The 27,923-nt window shown below is 38.2% G+C and overlaps 2 protein-coding genes across 3 annotated transcripts in view; one reads left to right on the plus strand and one right to left on the minus strand.

The window, feature by feature from the left end:
• Nucleotides 1-24,389, minus strand: part of ext2 (exostosin glycosyltransferase 2) — a 27,666-nt gene extending 3,277 nt beyond the window's left edge. The window contains exons 1-14 of the mRNA XM_079586536.1: nt 24,149-24,389; nt 23,088-23,428; nt 22,778-23,001; nt 22,444-22,533; nt 19,021-19,137; nt 18,742-18,937; nt 16,695-16,834; nt 16,206-16,299; nt 11,695-11,826; nt 6,975-7,164; nt 3,845-4,011; nt 2,357-2,500; nt 2,003-2,131; nt 46-128 (exon numbers count right to left, since the gene is read on the minus strand). Of these exons, the coding sequence (XP_079442662.1) occupies nt 46-128; nt 2,003-2,131; nt 2,357-2,500; nt 3,845-4,011; nt 6,975-7,164; nt 11,695-11,826; nt 16,206-16,299; nt 16,695-16,834; nt 18,742-18,937; nt 19,021-19,137; nt 22,444-22,533; nt 22,778-23,001; nt 23,088-23,402 (2,021 nt within the window). The 5' untranslated portion in view covers nt 23,403-23,428; nt 24,149-24,389. The remainder of the gene's footprint in view (nt 1-45; nt 129-2,002; nt 2,132-2,356; nt 2,501-3,844; nt 4,012-6,974; nt 7,165-11,694; nt 11,827-16,205; nt 16,300-16,694; nt 16,835-18,741; nt 18,938-19,020; nt 19,138-22,443; nt 22,534-22,777; nt 23,002-23,087; nt 23,429-24,148) is intronic.
• A 490-nt stretch (nt 24,390-24,879) lies between these two features.
• Nucleotides 24,880-26,913, plus strand: LOC306984846 (uncharacterized protein; the record flags this gene model as incomplete). 2 transcript variants are annotated; one of them, XM_079586550.1, is made up of 6 exons in its annotated part: nt 24,880-25,043; nt 25,197-25,267; nt 25,955-26,137; nt 26,218-26,279; nt 26,487-26,627; nt 26,876-26,913. In XM_079586550.1, the coding sequence occupies 6 exons, from the start codon at nt 24,880-24,882 to the stop codon at nt 26,885-26,887; spliced, it is 633 nt and encodes a 210-aa protein (XP_079442676.1). In that variant the 3' UTR covers nt 26,888-26,913. The 2 variants fall into 2 exon arrangements, with proteins under 2 accessions (XP_079442676.1, XP_079442675.1); XM_079586549.1 differs by lacking the exon at nt 26,876-26,913 and having other exon boundaries at nt 26,487-26,781.
• Between the last annotated feature and the right edge of the window lie 1,010 nt (nt 26,914-27,923).

Raw genomic sequence — 27,923 nt, forward strand, 5'->3', positions numbered from 1 at the left:
GAGCCCCCTCTGCCCAAATACAGGGAATCCCTAGTTATACTGTACCTCTCCACCATGTGCGTCTGGTCCAGGGACAACCCGTCGATCGCTGTGCACTCCGGGCACTTGAATTTTTTTCGAGGTGTAACCTAGAGAAAGAGAAAAAAACAAATGTAACACTTGTTTTGTGGAAGTCACAATTAGTTTTGTTTGTGTGTGTGTGTGTGTGTGTGTACATATATATATTATTATTATTTCATTTTTTTTAAGTTCTCAAACCGCCAGTTTTATTGTGCTGTTGTATCTTAGTTTATTTCCATAGCTGCTTACGGGCTATTTCGTGGCAGATACAGATTTAGCGTTTAAGAAACACAAATACTAGAAATACAAATTGTACATAACTCTATAACAACAATTATATACATAAACAAAAGTTAAAGTTTTTGTCCTGATAAAAATCATAGCCTCATGACATTAAAAATTGGGCACACCAAATATATGTTTTTCAGTCAAGGAAGTGCTACAATATTGACATTTGGTGGTTCTTCAATAAATACTATGAGTTAGTCTGGTATGCCATTTAAAATACAGATGAAATGATAGATACACATTTCTCCGACCACAGGATTTATTTAAAAATATTTAAATATGTATTCTTCTTATTCTGCTTGCCATGTATCTACAATGAAATGGTTATTTAAGGGCTAGATGCCAGAAGGTGGCATTGAGCATTCTTTGTAAGAGCCTTGTTTGGAATTTTATTATTTATTATTAACAGATACTTTCCTTTTCTGCATAATGCATAAAACAAACAAAAAGTGTTTTATCTGTTCATACATCAAAGCAGTGACAAAAACAGACTCATGTATCTGACCTACAGGAGTCTATAGCTCCCAATTTAATGTTGAGAAATCATGACACACTCGTTATATTAAAAAACAACAAAATCTGACACGACGTCGATAAGGTTGTTTAATAATGAGCTGGGGCTGCAATGATGGGCCTCTGTAAAGAGCGTGTGTGTGTGTTTAGGAGCTGGGTGGGAGGAGATGACTTGATGACAGGTCATATAAGTCAGATGTAATGAGAGAGCCGTCCGTGCCCGTGGCCTAGCTAAACGACCGTATCTGCCGCGCTCATTAGACGAATGATGTACGACCCCTCTGCCCCATTCCTTCTCCAACAACACACGCACACTTGACTGACACTCTCCACAGTGGGAGCCTGGGGTTGGGGCACTAGGAGGTGTGGGTGATGTGGGGATGTGGAGAAGAGAGGGGAGAAGGTTCACGGTGTAACTGACTGCACAATGAATGTGCCCCAGTGAGTTTAGGAAAACAGAGCGAGCAGGAGAGAGGCAGACAGTGACACCCAGATAACAGAGGTTAGGGCCAGGGCTTTACAGGCCGAACTGCACCTGGACAGAGTCACGGCAGACTACAGACTGTAGAGACTGGGGGAGAAGGGCGAAGGCTGATCAGAGACAGAGCACGTTGTCAGAATGCCCGCATTCTTTTAGGGAATGCCTGCAATCATTTTTAAGTGATTTTTAAATCATTTTACATCCAAAAACTGTTTTCAACATTGAAAACAATGAGAAATGTTTTTTGAGGACCAAATCAGCATATGCAAATGATTTCTGAAGTATCATGTGGCCCTGAAGACTGAAGTAATGGCTGATGATTGTAGTTTTAAATAATTTGTTTTAACTTTTTTTTAATTTTTCACAAAATTAAGGTTTTTACTGTGTTTTGATCAAATAAATGCAGCCCTGCTGCACATAAGAGACATATTACCGACCCCTAACTTTTGAATGGGAGTATATGTAGGAAAATACAGTGAAGGTTATGGTTTTTTGAGATTTGTTTCCATTAGCGATCGCGCTTTACCATATTACCAAAACTTTGTGTACTCTTATTTCAAAAAACCATTAAAAATCTGTGATATAGAGTCCCTTTGTTGCAGAACCAAAACAAACTGGCATTAACACTGTCAATAATATCGTAACCTGAGGTTTTGTTACCTTTATTGGGGCTTTGCCAGTGATGTTGGCAACAAGAAAATTCATGGCAATATCCTCACAGTTCATATGAGCATCCACCCAGTTCTTGATGTCTCCAGGCATTTTATACGTGTAGAGATAGTTGAAGTACTGGAAAGGAAAAATAAACTTGTCAACAAATTTTTTGACAACACAAGAAACATGAGTGAATGGTTAATGGAAGAGAAATCTGAAAATCAATGAAGGTTTTGAATTACAAATGATATAACCTCTCTTGATCTCTGAAGGACACCTCTGAGGGAGGATAGAAAATAATTTTGACAGAACACAACCCTCGATGGAGGTGACTGAGTCTATGACGGTTTTGTGCTTTACCTTGTGGTAGAACGCAGCTCCAGTCAAGACCATTGAAACTTCATTGGTCCACTCAGATTCATATTTCCACTTGCCCATCTCGTGGTCCCATAAGTGGAGCCGTCCGGGATATCCAACCAGCCTATCTGGGAACTCGCGCCATACCTAAACACAGACACACAGTATATCTGAGACATAATATAAACCTTCACAAATGCTAAGACCAAAGATCAGTAAACTGTTCAACAATTAGAGTCATTTTAGATAATACTGGCTTCAAAGGATGCTAAACCATGGATTTCAAAGGTTAAATCAATGAAGTTTAAGTCTAATGGTTCATTAATCGCAAAAATGACAGGCAGGCCTACAGGATATGATGTAGAAATTCTTGAATGTCATTCTCGAGTGGCATAAGCAGCTAGTGTCTTAGCCAGGCAGCCATGTCTAAAGCTGTGTTCCATTTCATACAATTATCCATAAATTACACATCATTCGCTCAATAGTGTATAAATGCCTGCAGGTGAGCTGAAGGCAAGCCTGTAGCCATGGATAGGATTGCTTGTCCTGTCATCCTTCACATATAAAAAGCTAAATTATAAAAATAGAGACTTCAACTGTAAGGAATGCTTTTGAGATGCCGAGCACAGATTTAGGAAATATAGGATAGTTCAAAAATCCTGCGATGCATGTTGTAAACTCAATTTTAAATAGGAGTGACCCAAAGAGGTTCTGGGATCACAGTTCTACTCGATCATCATCGTGCATGTGGAGACGACAATTAACCCTTAGTTGCTCCAGATTCTGTGAATTTAGTTTAAAAGCGAACTACTTCCATAGAATCCATTTAAATATCAAGATAAAAGGTGTTCATCAAGTGTGATAATCTTCCAAGTCAAATGGAGGCTATATTACATAGTAAGGAGATTGATAAAGCTAGAAGGAATGGTTTTCTCTAACACAACTAAGAGCGCTACATTTCTTTCAGTCTACCCAATTTCAGGGCATTTTCAGACCTGAATGGGTTTGCTTTGTTCCTACACACAAACCAAACTGAAGGGAAAATGCACCAAGTATCGAAGCAAACATCAAATGCTCCAAACAAACTCTAAGCACCTAGGGCGAAATGTATTCATTTTTTTTTTTGTGGAAACCTTTTTTCAAGAGCAGGATTTATTAATTTATAAAAATAAAAATAAATGAATAATTTAAAATGTATTTACAGTCCATTTTTATAAATGTAATGCATCCTTGCCGGAAAAATACATAATACATTCTGTATTAATTTCTTAAAATAATAATAATAATCTTACTGGCCCCAAACTTTTAAGCGATAGTGCATGTGATATGTTAGAGGACAGGACTGGTTCGCGACTTGATGCAGCTTCAACCCTCAATACTGATGTGCTGACTTGCTTCAAGCTACCAGTATGTACTAAACCTTCATCAGTGTAGTGCATGCTTTTCATAGCAAGTAGAAGTATGCAGAGAGGGATTTGGTGCTTTCACTACCTCATATCCAAACTGCAGCTCATCTGAGGTCAACATGATGATGTCATCATCAATGGCCAGAACAGCTTCCGTCTGGATCTCATCGAACGGGAAGAAGCGATTGCTGAGCTTGTTTTCTTTGGTGCGGACCACTTTAAGAGGTACTGCGACTTTGGGCCACAGTGTCTCTGTTACAGAGAGAAGGAGAAAAAGAAAACAGTGAGCTAATAATAATAATACACTGACAGTTTCAGAGAAGATGAAAAACTATGAGAGATGGCAGCAACTGTGGAAAAGAGAGCGTGGGTGGATACATCTAAACACATCACTGAGTAAAAGCACATATGAATCTGACCGCACTTACATTCTTCTCAGGGCAGAAGAGACAACGCTCTTTATTTTCAGTTGTGTAAGGGCTTGGGAGGAGTTCAGAGCACGCAGAAGACAGATGGCACACAGTGTCACCTAATAAAACTGACGAGAGTGTCTACTGGAACTCAAACACAGAGACCCTAAGACTAGGAGAGTCTACAATTATACCGGTACCCCAAAGCCAGGGTATAGACCCTCGAAATCTCCGGAGATCTAGAATGAGCTCATCTCCGTTAGGATAAAGCATTTCAGCCTACAGTGTGCTTCCACAAGATCACACAACAAACTATGAAAGAGGGGAAAAAAGAAAAGAAAAAAGTGTTTCCTAACTGCCGGAAAACCTCCCTGGCCCCAGACGAAGGCTGAAAGAAGAGACAGATCTTCACATGCAAGAAAACTGATACTGTCACCACATCCAAGCCTGGCACAGTGTTTTCAACTAAGACAAAGACAAACACAGACAAGATGGACTACAAAGACAAGTAACATTTCAACAACTAAACCTAACCGGCGTGATCCAGAGCAGCACAATGCACAAACTTAAATGTTCACACATCATAAATCTGCACCATAAGAACAAGCAGCAATCTCAACCGCACTGAACAACTTGTGCGAAAGCTTTTTTTAATGGCCAGTAATCACTTCCTTGCCCAGTACTGAAATTTCACTTGGGCTGTACTTTATGTATGAACATTTGCTTTAATTTGCTTTAGCAAATTATATCCCCTGTGACACACACCACCATATAAAATTTCTCCTCCCCTCCGAGTGTATTAAGCCAATTGAGAAACTCCCTAGACGCAATCCTTTTGTCAGAGTTCTCCAGCACCTCATTAAAATGACAAACAGTCAAGATTTGGGCAGCTAAGGCTGCTCGAAATAAACAAACATAATCAGCGATGGAAAAGGGTGTGGAGGAAATCCATCCTCATCAGGTCCTGAGCCCCAGGTTGACCCGTGAACAGACCTTATTAATTCTAATGGGTCACAAAGCTCGAGCCCAGCTTCACCGACGCCTCTAATCAAAGGCAACACAGAACCATTAGTCTACTTCAAAGTATTTCCCTTCATAATGGCATTACTAAAATCTATGGAGAGGATATATTTAATTCCCCATTCCTCTTTTTTTCCCTGGGACTTCATAAATTAACACATACCTAATCGCCTTGTTAAGCAGTATCATTAGAGGCAGAGCCACAATAAATAACTACTAATATCAGCTTATTTTGACATGTCTAATGGGCCATACATTTGACCACAGCTGTAGAAAAGGAAGACCGTTATTGAAACGATCCTTTCGGTTTGACAATAAAGTTTAAGGGTGGAAGTCTAGTGAAAACAGGCCATATATCAAAATGAATTAAAATACATTTAATTCATCTAGTCTGGAGTAAGAGGACTCATAGACATCAACAGCTTGTAGACAGTCGATGAGAAAAGCCAAATTTATGCTGTCTCCTCACGTGCAGCTATATGCCAGTGGGTGGACCAAACGCTTGGGTTCTCACTCCATATCTTGAAGATAAACCAGAGAGGTCTGGCCCCAGACCAATGCACATCATGCTTTCAATTCTCCAACCTCAAGAGGAACACGATTTGGCAAATCACTAGCTTATCATTCATCTGTTCCATATCAGGGGTTTCATGTCTTTTGTGAGAGCCACACGACAGCATTTCAAACTGGTGTCACATTCTTTAATAACTAAAGCTGTCAGTACAGCAGTGTAGATTTAGTTATCTCTTTTTAAATAAAATAATTACTAAAATAAATAAAATATTAATATAACAAAATAAGTTGTATTAGCCTGACAGTGTATGGCACTGATATAGAATTTCTGGTAGATATCAATAATAATGTTATGTCAATAATTGTCCTCATGCTATGGTCAATAAATAGATATTAAAATTCTGTACTGTTTCCATGTTCAATATTGTCTAAAAGAAATATCAACAATACAAACTAAAATCAATAATTTTAAATGCTGAAAGTTAATTTAGGCATCAAAACATTTTTATATACAGTATGAAAAATGGATATTCATTTTTATATTTGCCAAAGATTACATAATGTTATGATTGTTTGTTTTAAAGATTAACTTAAGTTAGTGAGTATTACATAATTAGCCTGGATCTACCAGACTCTCGTACATTTCATTTGTACAGAGAGTCTGGCCTCTCTCCATTGACAAGTGTTAACTTCCTTGAAGGCGGGTACTCTGTTGAAGTTTAAAACTATTGGATCTGCCCAGAGCCAGTCTGGATCTGCCATAACCAATCGCTAACGTTTTGTCGTGACGTATGATGACTCAAACTAGCGCACAAGCTCAACGTCATCATTCTCAGCCACTCCCTCTGTTCGCTGATTGGACCGGTAAAAAATTTACCGGAGAAAACCCAAGACTATACCCCAAACCCAGATGTAGTACTGAAGGAAAAGGAAAATTGAGCGGAAGTACATAGGAGGGCGGAGCCAGGCTATTAAATAATGGCAAAAAGTAGTAATAATAGGGGACATAAGCAATATCTAATCACATTGTTTATTTTTTATTTTTCAACCTTTATTCAACGAGACAAGTCACTTAAGAACTACAATCTCCTGGAGGACATACAGACATCACTGCACACATACAATTCACCAAAACATAACACAAAGAAAAAGGGATTAGTTAAAACATTTACAAATAGTAACTAAAAGGTCCCTAATAATATTTCTATTTTATAATATAAAAGCAGAGATTGAAATATGTCTCTAAATGTTACCCCCTACCATGAAACTAACCTTCAGGGGGGCTCTTGTTCTGGTTGTTCCACACCACCAGCAGTTTGGCCAAGCTTGGCACCTTGGAGATCTCAGTGATGACCCTAAAGAGGCTTTCGATTCGATCATATGTCAACACCACAGCCGTGAACCCAGGAGAGCGTGGTGGTATGAGAGGAAGGAAAAGTGGGCTGTTCACACTTGACCATTTCTGTGGGGGTAAAAAAACAACCAATATAAATAAATCAGTGGGAAACTCAATTCAATGTACCAGTGTCCTTATCTTTACAATAAATGCAAGCACTTTCCATTACTTTTTTTAATGACTTGAAGTGCAGTAAGATAATCAGCAGCCTCAGCCAAAACATGGCTTTATTTGGAAACACGCATGGGCTATAAAATTTAAAGATTACTGAGAATGCTAATAACCAGCAGTGGTGGGTAGGCGATTAAAAGTGGCATGGAATGTCGAGCACACAACCAACAAAGTTTAGAGCAGAGTTAACAAACAGCTGGAGCAGCATGCCATGACCTTTCATTGCGCCAAAGTATTCGTCTAAACCCTCTCCTTCAGTCTTTGGCAAAAAATAAAGAGATTAAGCACTTTCAGCCAGAGTTTTACTCTATAACCTAGGACTTGAAGCTACCCAATAAAGTATCTCTATCATGACAGTCCTGTAAAACTCCTATCGCAGTTTAATCCACTAAAGGCTTTGTGTGCATAGGTGCTACATTCCTTCTGGTAGACTAAATTTCAAAAAGTGGATGGATTCAGAGACATGTTTTCCTTAGCTGACCTGAGTGAAATCTGGCAGAGAGCAAAGACGACAATGTGAAGATCCAATACACTTTGGTCAGATATTAAGAGCTATATTAAATACTTCCTTGCCTAGGGCCCTTTGTCATTCCATGGCATCCATCCATCCTTTTCCTGTTAACTGTTATGTATCTGAATTTGATTAGAATGTTAAACTTCCTGGTGTTCTTCTTGAAATAAAATGCAAACATATGGTATCCTCTGAAGCTTGGTCAAAACATAAACGCTCTTAAGATTTCCCTTCCTACAAAATAAGTATAGAAACTGAGAACTTAATACACGTGCAAAACATTTATAGAATAGCTAATTTTGTCATTACCATTAGGAGTAGTCAACAAAACCTCATTATATTCTGAATTATGGAAATACTCAAGCCATGAGCTGTAAAAGAGTTAGATATAAGATCTAAACGTGGTAACTGTCTCATATTTGTATTTTATACCAATTCCTGCTTTATTCCGTATGCTTCTTCAGCAGTTTATGCATGTATAAAACTAGTTTACAGCGGCTGTTAATCCATTAGACCACCACCAAAGCAAGCTCAAGTTTTAATGTAAAGTGATACACCTATTAATGAGCACAATTCCGATTCTAATTTGGATCTCTTATGTTGCCATTTATCCTGAGCCGTTTTGCAGAGAGTAGAATTTTATGACTGCACTCCAGTGAACTCTGCTGCAGCAGGGGTGCAGATGAGTCCTGGCAGGACCGGGGAGAAGCAGGGGTGCTGGGACGCTATCGGCGTCAGTGGCTGTCTCCTGCCAGTGTGGGGCTTGGCTCATCTTCCTGGCCCTCTTTAAAACAGCCTGTAAACTCCCAAAGATGCACGGACTGGAGCCCAGATCAAGTGACGCTGTAAAGTAAATATTGCGAGTGCTTAAAGGGCCTCTGATGCGGTCACGAAGACTGCTGTTTATTGGCCTGAAGGATAAGGACTGAACACAGACCGAGAACGCAGACCGAGTACACAGACTTTCTTTGCCGTTTCATGGTCTCATCTACTTAAGAGACACAAAACAAAGCGACAAATAACAAAAAGCTTGGTGCAACTCCGCATTGGACTTAAACATTTGAAGATAATTTTCATCTTTTTGGCCAAATCCAATTCTATTTCTTCCAGAGAGACAGAACCAAAATAAATATATAAACCCCTCTTTAAATCTTTAAATTCGTCTATGTAAAATTCTCACTATTGTAGTGAGGCCTTCATTGAACAGTTTACTTAAATTTTCCTCATAACAGTACTAATAACACTTCCTTTAATCAAAACGTGAATTTGATTAAAAAAAAAAAACCTCAAAGGGCTCACAAAATGCAACCCGCAAGAAGAGATTCTATGGCACTGATAGCCTACAGCAAGGCTGTGGGCCCATTTCACCCTCCCATACAGCAGCTGCTGAAGGTGCCCGCAAATAGAGAGTGGTGGTTAACCAGCTCCCTCGCAGCGTCCGCCACGGTCTGTCACCATGGACACAGCCGTCCTTCATACAACATCAGTCAACCATCCTGCTAATAAAAAACAAACTTTATATGCCAATGGAAATTTCTTTGAGGTGCCTGACACGGACACCAAAAGCAGAGGGGAAATAATTAAAGTACCACTATGACATATAAGTGGTAAGAAGAATAAAGAAGAACACTGGGGTGTGGTGCATATTAGCTCGATCAGAAATCTCTGATCTTATTGGGCAGGCTCCAGTGCGGTTCGGGTTCGGCGTATGTTAAGTCTTTGTGATTTGTTAAAGTAAATAAGCAGGAAAACAAGACAAATTTTTTATTCCGACAGTCAATGCCAGAATATTTGCTTGCGGTTAGTTAGCGTTCACCTGCTATTTGGAACAAGCCGTAAATGACCGGGTTCTCAACTTTTGGCTTGTTTCTGTAAATGCAGATTTGCTCAAACCAAAGCCAGCCAGACTCTCCAAAGTCTGAAATTCCATGCCAAAAGTCCCATTTGAATCTCTTCATTTACACTTCGAAATACATGGTACGAAGAGGAATTTCACCCCCTAAAGACAAAGCCGCTATTATCATCTTGGATACGAAAGTGTGTGAGTTTAGGTACAATTACTCATGAAGAGCTTGTTATTGGGCAACAGTATTCTTTTGTCATACGTGAAGAGGAGGTTACAGGCGGCTCGAGTGACGGTGAGGGATTGCAGGCCGTTTCATGTGGGCCGAAGGGGATTGGCAAGTCTTGCAGCTGGGATCATACTAGTACAGCTTTGGGATTAGTAGAAAATGGAACCCAGATGAAAGCATGGACGCCTGTTCAATTGCAAAGGCTCAGTGCGCAGAACATTTACCTCCAGATTCTCATTGAAGCTGATGGGCAGCGATTGCTAACATCACAGAGACTGGGCTAAAATGAGAACTGCATTATAAGTGGCAGCGGCTTTCTGCAGATTCGAACTGTCGAGAACAGGCAGCGGTCGCGTTTCTTTCGTTTTTGTCCCTCAAACAGATAAACAGTGCCTGCACTCTTTTCAAAGCAAGGACAAAATAGGATGAGAAATGTATATCATTGGGGCACATGATAAGATGTACATTTACAAATCATACATATGAAATACAAGCTTATTTTTTTAAGCACTATTAGCCTTTCCAGTTATTTCAGCATTTAAAAATTCAATCTGGCATCCCGAAAACGGTTGATGTTAAGAATTCTTCACAGATAATAAATGCACAGTATGACTGAACATAAAGCATTCTTTGGTTAGCAGAGGCTGAATGTGAGTTCCCTCAGAAGTCAAGCACAAAAAGCTGCCTGTCCTGATGACGTCTCTTAAGGCAGAGTCGAAGAAATGTGCTTTCAATTAGGTCCCGGTGGATATAGGGAAGCAGAACAAGAAATGCACTCGATTTATGTACTGCTCCGATTCTGCTCAACATGTTTTACTGAACATTCAGAAAGTATTTAAGATTTCCCGTAATGCTAGCAGTCAAAATATAGAGAGAGGACTATTAGCCTCCTGGGGGTCTGGATCCCTCCATCTGATCTGAATGGTAGCGAGACTATGAGAACTGGTGAGAACTAGTGAAGAACAACAACAACAATGAACAAAACCCCTAATGAACTCCACGCTTCTCGCATTTCTGTTCTAAGTTATGACTGTGTACAAAATCAGAGAGATGTTTGTTTTTCGGCACACCGCAAGTTACAAGCTGGCAATTGTGCTAAATATAGGACTGACTGACAGACAGACAAGTGTCCATCATGTGATGCGACACTAATCTGAAGCTCACACCAATGTGCAATGTTGATGATGTCTTTAGAAAGTTGTCTGTTGCCACTAATAGAGCGAAGCCATGTGAAATGACATGAGGCTGAAAAGTACAGGCCACACTCTCTCACTTATCCATACATTGTATCTTTATCTAACCTACAATTTAGGCTTTAAATTCAGTTTAGAGAAGTACATGGACATTTTTATGCGAAAACATAGAATGTCCTTACACACCACAAGGATCGGTGCCTATAAAAGCACAAGGACTGAAAAAAAAGAAAAGAAATTGATACTGATTTAACACTTTGCTTGGGGTAAAGGCCTATTTACACTTAGTCTAAATATGTGTAATGAAAAGACGAAGGACAAGATATTAGAATGAAACAATGCATCTCAATTAACTATACTGCTTTTTTTGTTGTTAGAGCAGGTTGAATTGTATTATTCAAACGGCAAAAAATTACCAATAAAGACCTGGTAGTAATTATTGTAGAGTGGAAAAAAAAAATATACAAACAAATAAATAAATAAATGAACAAATAAAACAAAATCACACTGAATTATTTAGAACAGTCTTCAATCTGATTATTCTCCAAGAAACAGGTCTAAATAGCATGTGGCCTGTTTGAAACTAATTTTACATTTAAAAATCCATTGTGAATATGCTTCTTTTTTAAAGACCAAAAATGTTACTTACAACTACAGGAGGATTGTTCCACTCTTCGTAGGTACGAGCTGCATATGGGTAGATGCGATCATTAATTATCTGGAGAGTCGTCATGCCAATAGCCTTCATGGAGCTGAAGTAGGCATCCCAGAACCAGCGGGCCTAGGAAATAATAAATAGCATGGCATTCAAATATTTGTGGGAAGAGCAGCAAAGCACAGGCAAACTGATAAACAGAAATATATATGCACACAAAAACCATGCGAAAGATACAAACCAAAGGCAAAAGATAAGGCCTCTCACATCCCTTTACTCCCACCATCCTGCTCATGCCTTTATGACCCCTACACACTTTCAAAGGCAAAACAGCCCATTAAAACACTGGTGACATGACTGGAGGGACCATTCCAGGTGGTTATGAGCCCTTTAGACTATCAGTCTTTTAACTTTTCCACTCAAGTGGCACTGAGACTGCAGCTAAAGTTTAAGAGCAGAGGTCAGGTCATTTTACTCCACACCAGCACAGGGACATGCTGCAATGTAATCACATTTGCCATGATGCTATAATGCCAATGTGATACAGAAAAAGGATTGTACTCTTGTACATGAAATTATGAATTCATTTATTAAAAGTGACAGTAACGAATTTTACACTGGCGAAAATATATATTTAAAAAGTAAAATAATTATTTTTCAACTTTCTAGTCAAAGAATCCTAAAAAAAGAAGAAATTTATCAGGGATTTCCCAAAAACTGTTTGATGAAGAGAACGAAATGTTTTTTTAAGCACCAAATCAGCATATTAGAATGATTTCTGAAGGATCATGTTACACCGAAAACTGGAGTAATTATGCTGAAAAATCACCTTTGCCATCAAACAGTTAAAATATAGAAAATATATTTTAAATTGTAATTATATTTCATAATATTAATGTTTTTACTGTAATTTTAATAATAAATACAGCCTTGAGGATAAGAGACTTTAATACATTTTTTAAAACCTTACCGACCCCAAACTTTTGAACAGTACTGTACATATTAACTAAAATAAGATAATTTCCATATTACGGTTTTTACTGTATTTTTTATTTAAAAAAATACAGCCTTGTGTATAAAAGACTTTAAAACATTTTTAAAAACCTAACCGACCCCCAACCTTTTGAACAGTACTGTACATATTAACTAAAATAAGAAATATTATTTATAATAAAATAGCCCATACTTTTACCAGTTACTACAAAAGTCTGGCAGCTTGCATAAATTCAATCCAACTTAAAACTTTAACAATTAAACCCTGGTCTTTAAATAGAAATAAAAATCTATAAATAATCTGTCAATACAAGAACACACACTCTTTGCCCACCGCTGCCGATCCATTAACAAACCCAAGGCTCCAGCAGAGAGGGGCGAGGAGCACATAAGAGTTAATTACCCATAAAACAGTGCTATCTCCTGCTAGGAGGCGCCATGCCGCAGTGACCCGGCTCCACCCTTCCTGGTCCTGTTTGACCCTGTTCTCTTTAACAGGCCCAACCAAGTGCAGGCTGGGGGCAGCCTCATTACCTGGCCTGACCGCAAACAGTGTCAGATTAGGTCCAACTACAAAGAGTCAAATGAGACCAGGGTGAATATTGAAGAAGAAAAAAGAATAATGGCTTTCCTACACTTCCCTGGGCCAATTACTGAACAACGTCAGCGCTGTAATCCTTCTTTTAAAAGGAATTGATGAAACAGGTTTGCGAAACATTAAAAATAGAGAACCCTCTAACCATTCCAGTTACTCTCACTTAAGTGAACTAAAAATCACTGCAGCAAGGCTATTTATTTAATTATTTGTTTGCTTCTGAGGGTCTTTAGCTGCTCATCACTTCATTGGTTGGTGTGTTCCTTGTCATTTTCCCAACCCAGAACTCAGTTCAGCACATTACAAGAGCGCTGTCACTCCCCCTTCTACCGGCCCCCAAGGGCCTGGCCCTTAAACCTTAAAGAAATACAACTACACAAAAACAGCTTTTCTTTTTATGGAGAGGGGAAGAGGATTCAAAAAGACTTTCTGATCCCAAGGGGAGCGCAGCCGGCCATAAATCAGCTCGTGATGAAAGTTTCCTTTCCGACCAGGAGAAGGCAGAGAGAAAACCGCACCCACAAGTGCTGAACCCGCCCCGTTTGAACGCTTGCAAGAATTTTTATGAGGAGGGAAGAGACGGATTCTCATGAGAGGAGAAAACATTGGCTGCTCTTCTCACACACATAAGGTTCTTCATACAATACACTCTTGAACATACATGAAACATTCCTTCCTCTGGGATTTTATAGGACACTGTTCTATATAAAACATAACTGTTGCTATAATAACTGCGGATCGGAATCATAAAGAATTTAATGATTCCGGTTCCAATTTATCTCAATGACTCTGGTTCCATAAACAATTCCTTTAGTGCTTTTAAGGAAAAAAATATTTAGAAAAAAGAAAAGAAATTCTATTGCCAAATGATTAGGTCATTTCAATAAATAAAATAAAATTACATAAACTTTAACAACTTTTCACTGATTTTCAAAGGTGGCATAAAAGCAATAAAAAAAATGGCCTTAACTATATTACAATTAAAATACACAAACAAAAAATATGTAACATTTAATTGATTTAATAATTCTGACACTATTGGCATAAAGTTTCTTTAACTACACAATGTCATATGAACAGCCAGCCAGTAACTACACTGCTTTATGTCTCACAAGCCTTAACGCAAAAAAAGTTCATATACATGTTTTAAAAATAAATTCAGCTCATGAGTCATTAGTTTAGGAATAGTCTTGACTTTAATGATTGCACTGGAAAGTTGAGATTCAGGAAAAAGAAGAAAAAAACAAATCATTAGTTCTGGAAACTGTTGGATAACAGAGCTTGCACATCATTGTTTTGACTCACTAGGAAGAATAGGTTCATATTATGAGTCATTCATTATGGAGAATCAGTTGGACTACACAGGTTGCAGTGCATGTTTTTTTGATTCACTGAACCAGGCCAGCTCAGTCATTTGTTCTGGGTATCTGACTAAACTGGTCCCCCTGTAAATTTCATGCTATAGATTCAGCGGTGGTGCCGCACAGCAAAGACTGTCAGAGTAGTTTAGTGCATTATTTTGTCCTAAATCACTGCCAATATAACAAATAACATCATTCTATGTGCTGATTATCCTAAATAACCATTAGGCAAAAGTAATAAGCGCTGAGTAAAACATGCACACAAACTGGAGGCTGCAGACTTGGAGATCACACCATGAACTGAAGTATAGTAGATGGCTGCCCCCTCTATTGGTCAAAATGCAGAGAAGCTACACTACACCTATTCCAATCCTCACAACTGTCTACATTACTTCTGCATTTTATGGAGTCCGACCCTGAAAGTTCAAGGTTTTTTTTTTCTGGCAAGATCAAGAACAAAGATCTTTTTTTTTTATCCAAGTAAGGTATATATCAAGAAGACCCGGTTCTTTTGTACAATGGCAGCCAAACAATCGCTCTGCTGTATGGAGGGGGTATAGGCTAGTGAGAAAGGAGTGGATCAAGATGTGTTCAAGTGTGGGCTGATATCTCACTGGCTTCGTGCCATGTCATAATTCCAGCACAAGATGTGTTTCTGCACACCAAGTCTTGACGCCACCCAGAAACCTGTGGAACTAAACTACAGCATTCTCCTCACACAAAATATTCAACATCGAGATGAAGAACTTGAGATTGTTCAAGAAGCCAATGGATAATTATGGCTAACTTATAGTATTCTACATGGCAACATATAATTACTACAGAGTGAAACCACTCTAGTGCTTTCTCTTTACCAAATTATCTCTTTTAATAAAATATCTCTTTCCATGTATTCCATGTGGTTTAGCCACTTTAATATAAGTGTACAGCTGAAAAAGCTGAAGGAAAAAAATTAAAGCAAAAGTGTGCGGTTAACAATTTGTTTGGATAAAGATACATCACTAATACTTAAAATTAGCTTTCAACATGATTTAATATGGCGAGAGAAATTTCATCTTCAGAGAATCAGAAGCACACACTTGAAGGAATATTGTTTTTGGCATTAACCCACCTGTCTAACATTTATTTTCATAGTGGAGCTAGCACTCCATTGAAAGGAAGAAAGAATGTAGTGAAGAATAAGAGAGGTTGTGACTCCTTTAACCTTGCCTTCACCCTGTATTAAACCTGAGAGGGTTGCTTGCATTTAGTCTGAGAATGACTCAGCTGTTATTGAACTCTGCCATCAGTTTTGACAGCATTTGGTACTGTTTAGCAACTGTCACACCAAGCTGAGGGTCATTGGACCGTTGTTGAACCGTTTATCACAAATAGCTCAAGTCTATTTTGTACATCTGCTCAAAATTTTGCAGTAAAGGACAAGAGTGAATTATACAAAAAACGTCTTCACTTAATTTTCAGTCCTTGGACTGACTCAATACTGAAAATTACCCATCAAACACAACAAATGAACTCACATTCGGACCGTGAATACAACGCTGTAATAGCATTCGTACCTGTCTCTGCATCTCCTCCACCTGTCTGTGAGGGATGCTCTTCAAAATAGTGTACATCTCAGGCAACTTTTCTTCTGGAATGACAACGGATGCCCTGCAAGTACACGCACACAAATGACACAGTATTCCATGCGCTTGATTTTAATGTGACCAAGTCAATATTACCGTGTATGAAAACACAACCAGAACTAGTTCAGATATGAATTCAGATATTGAAATATTACAAGCACACGCACAACAAACAAAGCAAACAAAAGACAAAGATAGCGGCATGTCTTTTGTTTGCTTTGTTTGTTGTGCGTGTGCTTGTCATATTTCCATATCTGAATGTTCATGAACTTCTGATCTGTTAAGCATTACATATTCAGTGTTAGCTCAAGATTTTAAGAAGCTATAATTAAGTGTTTAATATGATATTCTTCATTAGATATTCAAACGGTTATTAGCAAGTCGGGTAACTGTACCATATTAACTTTATTTGGTGTTTACCTTTTCCAGTCCAGTACTTCAGAGAAAGGCAGAATGTAAGAATCAGCCATGATGACAGGGACACATCCGGCCTGCAGCACGTCACTGAGAGTGGCCTGTCCGAGCCGGGCCCCACGCAGAACCACACAGAACGACGACTCCTACAGAACAAACAGGGGATACATTTGTTTTCTCTCATAACGATACACCCCCAGACCTCTTCAGTGATGCTGTAACATAGACAGTAGTGTGATCTAGGTGTGTGGTGTAAATGAAGGGGTTGTAATGAAAGGTGCTAGGATCAGAGTCTAGAGGGGCTTTGTGTTGAAAAGGGGGGGTGATGGCTCTCACAGGGATTTGGCCTCCGCTCCTCCTCACTGTGGAACGTCTCCCAGATGTGCTGCAGCACCCAGCCCAGATGATAAGCATACTTCCTGTCTAGACAGGGCTGGACGGGAGATGAGCGTGGTGGACAGGAACAGCATTTGTTTCTATTGCTTACACTGATGGAGAAATGTGTTGCAGTGGTAAAGATCGTTTCTGAATGGGTTAAAGATTTAAAGGGGTCGTGACAATTTTTTTGTTATTTTAATATATTCCTTGAGGTAATAAAATGTGTTCGTACAATTATATTATATTTATTTTATTATATATACATTTAAATTATATATATTTTTTTTTTTTTCATATGCAAAATAGCCACTCTGGTGCTTTGAAGAAACATATAATCCTACAACATGCTCAGAGAAGCCATTAAAAATATACCATCCACTTGTTCCTGACATGGGTGTGCTTCTGAAGTCCAGAGGGACAAATTAACAGTTTAAACAGGACGTGACAAAACAGTATCTAGACAGTTGTTAGCCATTAAGTGACTGAGTGACACCTGATGGACAACTGATTAGCATAATGATTTTATAGATGTTCTGTATTTTATTTTATTGTATTGTTTGTTTTTTTGCTTGTACTTTTGTCTCTGTCCAGCGCTTTGATCAACTTTGGTTGTTGTAAAGCGCTTTATAAATAAAAATTGATTGATTGATTGATTGAGTGCCAGTGGGTGGGGTTTATGGTGCAATGACACAAAACTTTATCAAAGTCGTACTCTAGAGGAAGTGTTTTTAATGGGGAGGACGTTTTCATGAAACTTGCAGGATGCTTTAATGGCACAAAGACATTACAAGTTGAAGATCAAGAGAAAAAAAATTCTCATGACCCTTTAAAGGGTTCGTTCACCCAAAAAAACTCTGTCATTAATTACTCACCACCTAATGTCGTTCCAAACCCCTAATATTACGTTTATCTTTGGAACACAAATTAAGCTCTTTTTAATAAAGTCTGAGAGCTTTGTGTATCTCCATTGACAGCCTACTCAACTACCACTGTCAAGCCCCAGAAAGGTAAAGATATTATTAAAGTAATCCATGTGACTCCAGTGGTTTAACCTCAATTTTATGAAGCGATGTGAGTGCTTTGTTTGTGTAAAGAGAGATTCATTTTTGCAAATAAAGTTGTAAATTAAAAACTTTTGCTCAGACAAAGCACTCGGGTCAATTTATAAAATTGAGGTTAAACCACTGGAGTCACATGGATTATTTGAATGATGTCTTTACTACCTTTCTGGGGCTTGAAGGTGGTAGTAGGCTGTCAATGGAGAGAGATAAAGCTCTCAGATTTCATCAAAAAGATCTTCATCTGTGTTCTGAAGATGAACAAAAGGCTTATGGGTTTGGAATGACATGAGGGTGAGTAATTAATGACAATTTTCATTTTTGGATGAAATAACCCTTTAAAGCATCTAAGAACATTATCTCTGAAAGGCGGGATGGGCTTTATTTACACAATGATTATCTATCATTTATGACAAAACTCATGGAGTTTCAGTCGTCAGGAAAATTAACTAATAATTTGTTTATTATAAAAAAATTAAATCAGATGTTAGTCCAGTAGTGATCATGTGTGCAATGTAATTGGTGCTTTTTAAAATATACTCTAGTATATTTATTATGTAAAAATTCCAAGTGAATTGAATGTTGTTTAATATGAATGGATGTTCAGAGACACCAACCTGTAAGATTTGTGGGTAGTCGTAGACCTGTCCTTTATAGCAGCGCTTTCTGACTGAGGCCAAACCCTGAGAGAGGTTACTGCATTTGTCCAGGAGGAGCAGGGCCTCCCCATTCTCCTCCTTCAGCCTCTCCAGTTCCACACGGTATTCCCGATGGATGGCCGTCTGAGATGATAGAATGAAGTACCGCCGGGGCCTGGAGAAAACGCATATTATTTGATGCCATTTTCCATCATTAAATCTAATCCGGCTAATCAATGTCGATGAGCAGGATCTCACCCTGGTTGCCTTTCAGGAAGGTCCACCTCAGCAGATAAGGGGCTATACACGGGGATGCTGACATCATAACCCTGCCTGTATGTCCATGTGGAGAAGCCTCCCCCAGCCAGCAGGGCTCTGTGAAACAAACGCAATGAAGATGACAACTCCGTCGCCGCGAGCATCTGCAAATGCACTGAAGATAAAACACGTCCCTAATCTGGTTTTACATAACAAATGTGCGAACATGCCACTCCGACGCATTTAACAGAGTTGCCTTCGCGTCCAAGTTATATGATGAGTCAATAAAACTTCAAACACCGCTCGGTTTGAGGGAACAGAGAGAGTATAGGGTGAGCTGCAAATATGGCCACGCAACATACACTGTCTTTTTATCTCACCCCACACATATGCACATACGGGCAGCTGGTTCTGATGAGGCTGCACGCCAAATGGAGCACAGCTGGATGAGCCCAGGAAATTCCCTACAGCTCCAGATAAGTGTTCATCATTTCAGGGCTTTCTAGTACATAAAACTCACCTTTTCCACCCAAAGCAAAAGATCAGCCAAGTAATAGGCTGAGAAACATGGCCTATGTTGCAGTAAATACCAGGAGATTATGTTTGTCTGCCTGCTCTAGGCGATAGCGTGTTCTTCTCTTTCATGATCACTCTCACTGCATCTTTGATCTCTTGATCTAAGGAACAAACTAGGATGATCATACATACGTAGATACAAATACATATTAGGAAATGTAATTGTTAAAAAGTCAAGATGACAGTTTGGGTTTACATCTGAAAGGACAGTTCTGTGACACCGATCTGTGTGAATGGATTTGTTGGGATGGTTGTCTATTTTAATTATATATTGCAAGCATTCCAATTTCTCTCAATATCAAGATTGTTGAAACACCAAAAATATACTTAAATCCAACATGGATTGCTTAAACATGGCATCAACCTGATAGTGCTAAGGTTCAATGTCATTGTGGACATCCATGTATCAATCCACTCTCAACAGTACAGAAGTAAAATAGTGCCATGTTGTAAACTTCTGTGAACAACTATCTTGAGATAGAAAAATATAAGAGAGGATATGGGAGCATTTATTGCTTCTCAGTCAGGTGACATTGCTGGTTAGGTCAATCATAGAGACAACACTGCCCTCAACTGGCAGACATAACATCTGAACTCTATCAGAAGTTAACCATTGTTTTCAGTGACAATTTTTGATCTCTGGAATTTGTCAAAGACTGGAACCTAACTGAGATTAATTTGAACAATCATGCTGCCAATTATAAAATCAAATCAACATCAAATACAAAAGTAGATGTAAATAACTTTAGTCTTGGTATCAAATCTGGGCATGTTTAGTGTTTTGAAGCCCGGTTTTAATGAAGAAATAATTTCATATTAGCTACACATTCAACACCACTTGCTTCTGAAACTAAGTGAAATGACAATAATGTGAAAAAAAATATTATTACAATTTTAAAGGGGTGGTTCAGGATTTTGGACATCGGACCTCATTTTCAAGTTAGCCTGGTTGTTATTCATCAGTGGAGACAGTTTTCAAAAAATTTCATCCAGTCCTTCCAGTTGCATAGTTCGCCGATGCTAGGCTAGCGCGAGTCAACGGTATAAGCTAGCCTGCCATTAAAAACAGTTTTACCCACTCCAAAGTACACCAAAAGCAAATAAATTATAACGGCAGACTGTCGATGTAAATGTCTGTTGAGAGAATAATGTTAGAAATCAAACTACCCTTTCATTGCATTGCAATAGTTACACTTTGTTCCCTGTATTTATTAGCACAGTCTACAGCAGCGGCGGAGTGATATTAAGTTACCTAGGCAACCGAGAGAGTCTCCACATGACGCAAGTGTATTTACCTGCCGCTGACACTCATCACTACAGAAGCAGAGGATATTTCACTAAGAAATCAACATAGGACTATGGCCACGTTTGAAAGCCATGCCAATGTTTCAGACTTTGGAGACGAGGAATGTGTTTTATTCAACGAACCGTACATGTATGAGCCGGAATACACAGACGAAGAACTAATCGAGATAGATACTAAAAGGGCAGAAATTGAACTGTAACGTTATCTCCACTAACGCTGTCATTGTCATTCTATAAGTTATGAAAAGAGACTAGCTTAATAGATAGCTATAGTAGCCTAACAAAGTTATTACCTGTTCATCTGCTGTTGGTGCATATGGAAAGACGGCTGGAACTGCATTCCTTGTCAGTGACTTATGAACGTTTCGATTATGGGGTTTTTCAAAGTCGTCTGGTCTAAAATAATCACTACAAATTCGCAACTTTAATAGTCTCTGCCGGTGTCTCGTTGTCCAAGCCAGCAGAAAGAAGCCACAGTTGGTTCCTTTCTGGATCTCTCAATGGAAATTTGTGGAAACTTTTTGCATGACCATCTATTTGGTTTATTTTTACAATTTCGAAATGCACAACGAATCACCATGTTGCCAATTCCTTAGTTTATAATCGAATGTTTTTCAATATCGTTGTTCAAGGCTACTACTAGCTAGCTAGACGTCCCGTCTGTAGTGCGCGCGCTTCTGTTCTGTGTTTACTTTTCGGCGCAGTACTAATAACCGGAGCAAAGTAAAATTCCGCCGCTGCTGAGAAACTAGTTCCTGTAAATGTAATGCGATCATTGAGATGTAAGAGTACCGGACCGGTACTTTGATTTCTAACATTATTCTCTCAATAGACATTTACATCGACAGTCTTATAATTTATTTGCTTTTGGTGTACTTTGGAGTGGGTAAAACTGCTTTTAATGGCAGGCTAGCACAGATACCGTTGACTCGCGCTAGCCTAGCATCGGCAAACTATGCAACTGGAAGGACTGGATGATTTTTTTTGAAAACTGTCTCCACTGATGAATAACAACCAGGCTAACTTGAAAATGAGGTCCGATGTCCAAAATCCTGAACCACCCCTTTAAAACTGTTTTCTGTTTTTATTTTAAAATATGGTTCATTCCTGTGACGGCAAAGCTGAATTTTCAGTAGCCATTCTTATTCATAATCATTCAAATGCAGATTTTGTACTCAAGAAACAATTATTATTATCATAACTTAGTTACTATTATTATTATTATCATATTATTAAAAATATACACATATTAGCAAAGTTGAAAACAGTTGTGCTGCTTAATATTTTTGTGTAAACAGTGATAAAAAAAGTCATGATCCTTTGATGAACAGAAAACTTAAAATAACGTTTGTAACAATGTGAAAGTCTTTACTGTCACTTTTGATCACTTTAATATCTAATTAAAGTATCTCATTTCAAAACTCACACTGACCCCAAACTTCTGAATTACATAGTACATAACGTCAATATGATTTGAGAAATTTCAGACTTCCTGTCAAGTTTAAAAATTTTGTGTGCCTGTTAATTACTCCCAAATCTCACCTGTCTCTGGGCACATCCAGAGCTGTATTGTAGTCAGGGGGTCCTCCAGGAAGCATGTTAAACAGCAGGTGATTCATGCCTTTGTCCCACCTGAAAAATGGTATCATAAACATTCTGAATATATAGCTTGAAACGGTCAGTTATGACTTGCAGTAATACAGTACCTAAAAGCTCAAATATACAAGTTATATAAATTATAGCTCATAAGAGATCCGGATGTAACACCATAATAGAGAACAACAGAGAGGTGCAACTGTAATTAAAATACCCAACTGAGGTCCTTGTACAACACAAGTGGTTTGATTTGCAGATATTGAAGGATAAATATATGTACCTGGGCAGCATGGCCAGTGCCTGAGCAGTTTCACGAATCCGCAGAGAGTTCTGATTCATCACATCAACGGAGGGTATGAACAGGCACGCTCTAGTCACATCGTCCGTGTAAAAATCACTGTCTGAGATGGCGCTCAGCAGGTCGTTGTATTCTCGAGACAGGCCAGTGCTACTGATGGGCACCCCTACCTCATCCACAAATCTTTGAAGAGGATAGATGTACACCTGTGGACAAATATAGATCAAGGAATGACATCCAACCCAAAAAACATCAATCATTAATACAATCGTTACTTCTTCAGTCGCATCACCTTGATTTTATTCTTGGGATTATATCCACAGCGATACACATCAAAGCAAGTGTGCATCCGACAGCTCAGGTCACCCCTCTCAGGAATAGGGCTGCTCACAGGTATCCTGACCAAAGGAGCGTCATGCACACTACGGCGGTCCAGACTCCATTCTGCAGAGGACTCAATGGAGTGAGGCCAGAACTGGAACATCCCCGTTGCGATCAACCCCAGCAGGACCACAGAGAACAGGGTGATGTAGTAGATCCGGTGTTTAGTCTTCATGCGGGGAATGAGAGCAGGGCCCCGGGAACCATACTTCACTGCTGCACACATGATGAGCCCGTCCAGAGCCAAGACCACTGCAGAAGACACAAATGCCACTGATGAACATCTACACGTCAGAGAATATCAAAGACTAACTGCACATGATCTTTACCAATTCAATAACTATATGATTGATACCTCGAATTACAAATTATCTTAGATTAAATTATGTATTGTTTTCATTTATTATATGATCCATCTAATTACATTTCATATATGATTGTTCATTCTAATTTATATTTTGCTATATGACTGATCCATCTAATTACATTTCATATGATTGTTCATTATAATTGATATTTGCTATATGATTGATCCATCTAATCAATTCATGATTAATCCAAATTCCAATTAATTTACTGTAACGTTACATGAAAATAAATTATTGGCATTACATATAATAACTCCAATAAAGTCCCATTCTAATGTATTATATGCCTGATCCATATAACTGTTCGTTCGTGTTTTATCATATTATTGATGAATTTACTTACAAATAATTTATGTTATGTGTCTAATTCTAATTTATTAATTATACGACGGATTAATTCCAATGAACTTATCATATTATGATCAATCACTCAAATTTCAGTTAATTTCTTATGACCACTCCCTCTGATGTCTTTATGATTTATATGTATTAGTAAAAGCATATACAACGTCTAACTAAAAACATGCCCTGTCTCGAGTTGTAAATCCAAAACACACTCGCTAACGATAGCAGGTAAGCTAGCCACTCAAATTTATGAACTAACCTTCACGGTGTCCAGTTTATGGCCTCAAATCTCAGCACGCCTCAACCATAATCTCAATTGTTAGTACAGTATGGTGTAAAGACTACTGAATTTTGTTTATTATCCTACAACACATTCCTTACGCTAAAAGGACAGCTGACAGGAAAAAAAGGAATTCGTCTCTCCTTCACGTGTAGTGCCATACAGTCTTGTTTTACTTCGGGTCGCGTAGCGCCATCTGCTGTAGAGGGAGAACGACTGTGCGCCATAGGCTGCGTCTCGAAACCTAGTTAGCCGCCTACCTAGACAGCATTTTGGAGTGGTTAATGCCTTGTTCCTTATGTGTCTAGATAGTAAGCTCAAGCGTTTTTAGACACAACCATACACAAGAGCTAATCAGCTTATGGTTTCAGGCAGCCACCATTTTTTTCTTACGGCGTAAATAACTTTAAACGTTATTGTTGTGCATTGGTTTGAGCATTAGGGCAAACATTTATATATGTCTGGTGTTTTTAGGCAGGAAACAATCCTCTGGGTCCTGTTCTTCGACTGTGGTTTAACAAAGCCCGGATTAGTTTACATATCCCGGATTGAGCAGGCTGGATAGGCTATCTGAAATTGAGTTTTTTTTTTCCCGGTTCTTCCAACACATATCTCGGATTTAAGTAGGCCTATATAATTTCAAGAAGACTGTTGTGTATTAAGGTAACTGAGCGTTCGTGTGAAGATTGAACAGTCCCCTACCTGATATCATGGCTAAACAACAGCGTGCTGCATATTTCAGCCCTACTGAATTGCAACTTCTAATTGAAGGATATAACGAAGTTAAACATTTAATAAAAACTAAAGGGAATACAATAGCGGCTGCAAAAGTCCGTCAGGATGCGTGGCGAAAAATATCTGTCAAATTAAATGCGTAAGTATATTCTACATGTAATTAGTGTGAGAGTTCATTATGCAGTAAACATAACGCATGTGCTACACTACAGCTAGTGTATGAATCAAATGTCTAAGCTCAGCTGCTTTCTCACTCATTCTGCTCTTTGTCACGCCCACATTTCACTTACAGATCCAACCCTATGGGACCTAGACGAACGTGGCAGCAAGTCAAGACGAAATACAAGAACATCGTTCAAAGTGGTAGGTCGTAGGTTTTTCGATTTTGGTGATGCCAGCCCACGGGCCATGTTAATATGATAATCCCCTTTGTTAGGGACTCCCTTACTGAGCTAAGGCCCTGTGTGTGGAAAAATATTAAGAATTATATTATAAACACAACATTTTCTTTACTAAATTAAATAACTTGCTTTTACAATGTACTCAAATATTATCTGGATAAGTGGTAAGTTCTACTAAGTCAGCATAGGCATATCTCTTTTTTTAGTCACTATTTGAGTAATGTCAGGTGTATAAGCCTGAAGTATAATATAAAGAGAAACACTTTTTCAAAGTTATATATTGCACCCTCCTAAATGGGTTGCAAGAGGTGAGGAGAAACTCTCACAAACTACTCTTGAAAGCATGTGCCGTACAACACAGATTTGTTGATTACATTTCGGTGTTTAAAAACTATAGCTTTCAATATAAACCTATAAATAAAGATACATCTTATTATCTTTACTCAGTCTTTAGAAGGCAGATTGAAATTGTAACCAAACCTGTATATTGTACATGTTTTACACTTTTTCCCCTGTGACATTTTCTGCAGACCCCTAGCACCCCCTTGTGGCCCGGGCCCCAGTTTGAAAACCCCTGGTCTATATAAAATACTCAATGTGTTTTGAAGTGTTTTTGAATTGAATAACTTCAAGGATGCACATAATTTAGCTAACAAGAGAAGGGCTGCCCTGAAGACGATGGGACTACTTCCAGTCCCAACAAAAGAGGAGTACATAGATGAGGAGGAGCTGGCCCCTGAGAACGATGTGGAGGGTCCTATCATAGAGCACATAGTTGGCGGCTGCTGCTCTGATCCAGGAGATGTGGCTGGCTGCAGCAGTTATGTCAAAGGTATCCGCACCTCTGTCTTTCTTTGTCTCTTTAAATCAATACTTCAGTAAATATACATCATTCATATCGCATCATTTCAGTGACTGAACATGGATTGAATCTCCTTCCGCCACCTATGTTATCAGATGATGAACTGGACTCTGTAAGTTTGCAGCTCTGATTATTGTTTTTATTCTTTTTTTAATGGGATGTCAATTGTCATAGTATTAAATAAATAATATAATATGTAATACTAAATGCTTAATACATTTTTTGTTACAAATTGTTATTAATACAATATGTAACAAAGAGTATGTGGCAGGGTATAACAGTACTTTTGGTGATATAAAATGCTCACTTTCTTTTTAAGGAACCGTTGGAAGATGTTAAGACCCTGTACAAAAAGTATCTCCAAGTCGAGATATACAACAGAAAGCAAGAAATGGCATACAGAGCCTTAAAAATGCGCAAAGTGGAGAAGGAAATACAGTTGTTGGACAGAAAGTTGGATGTAAGTGATATTGTCAGAATAAAAGGGAAAATGTTAAGACCCACTAAAATCTGTGTTCGGACATTTTTATTGTTTTCTGTGCAATTTTAAAGTGTAAACTAAAAATGTAATTAAATGTATGTATATATATATATACATTTCAAAGTTAAAAGTGGGCTGAATAGGTGTACTTACCTGTATATTTATTATTATTATTTGTTTTTTTGTGTCTGAAACTAGTGTAAATCTGCTTTTTTTTCTCATTACAGGATGATCTTTGATATGCATCAATAAAGCATTTTTATATAAACCTACTGTTTTCCTTACATTTAAAAATTCACAAGCCACAGCATTTAAGCGTAGCAAGGACGCTATTAAACTGAGGTGCTTGTCGGTGAAAGATAGTGACATGAGAAAAGGCTGACATTCATAGCATCTGTCACCAGTCTGAATCATAATGAGTTGGCATTTTCACCTTGCTGAAATGTCTGACATGAAGCTGACTCCATGATGGATATGGAGTTGACCCTAGCACATTTGAACTCAACAATACGGACATGTATCCAAACTTAAATGGTTTTAATTCAAGAATGCTTTGGAATATAGACCTATGTTTGATCTTGTTTTAAAGAAGACACTCAGCAGATTACTATAAAATCAAAGCCATACAGTATATCTAACCAAGTTGTGTTCCAAATTTGAAGTTGATATCACAAAAATGTAAGTTCCTTGAAGTTTAAAGTACCGATTCCATGATAACACAACTCAAAATGGTTTTCACAGAATTTTAAGTTTGTAAGCTTTGGATGATACCTATTTTTTGTTGATTATCAAAATATGTGATATGAAAAAAGGCAATAAAAAAACGCCAAGCATCCCGCTAGCAGGATGGTGACAGTTAAGGGGTTACACATTAAAAAGTACATTTGAAGTGCTAAGGGATAGTTCACCCAAGAATGAAATTAATTATAACATCATTTACAGGTGAAACTCGAAAAATTTTAATATCGTGCAAAAGTTAATTTTTTTCAGTAATTCAACTTAAAAGGTGAAACAATATATTATATAGACTCATTACATGCAAAGTGAGATATTTCAAGACTTTATTTGTTATAATTAATTTTGATGATTATGGCTTACAGCTATGAAAACCTTTTCACAATATTCTAATTTTGAATTTGGGGTTTTCATAAGCTGTAAGCCATAATCACCAAAATTATAACAAATAAAGGCTTGAAATATCTCACTTTGCATGTAATGAGTCTATATAATATATTAGTTTCACCTTTTAAGTTTAATTTCTGAAATAAATTATAT

Source organism: Phoxinus phoxinus, assembly GCF_949152265.1.
Source record: "Phoxinus phoxinus genome assembly, chromosome: 2".
Lineage (NCBI taxonomy): Eukaryota > Metazoa > Chordata > Actinopteri > Cypriniformes > Leuciscidae > Phoxinus > Phoxinus phoxinus.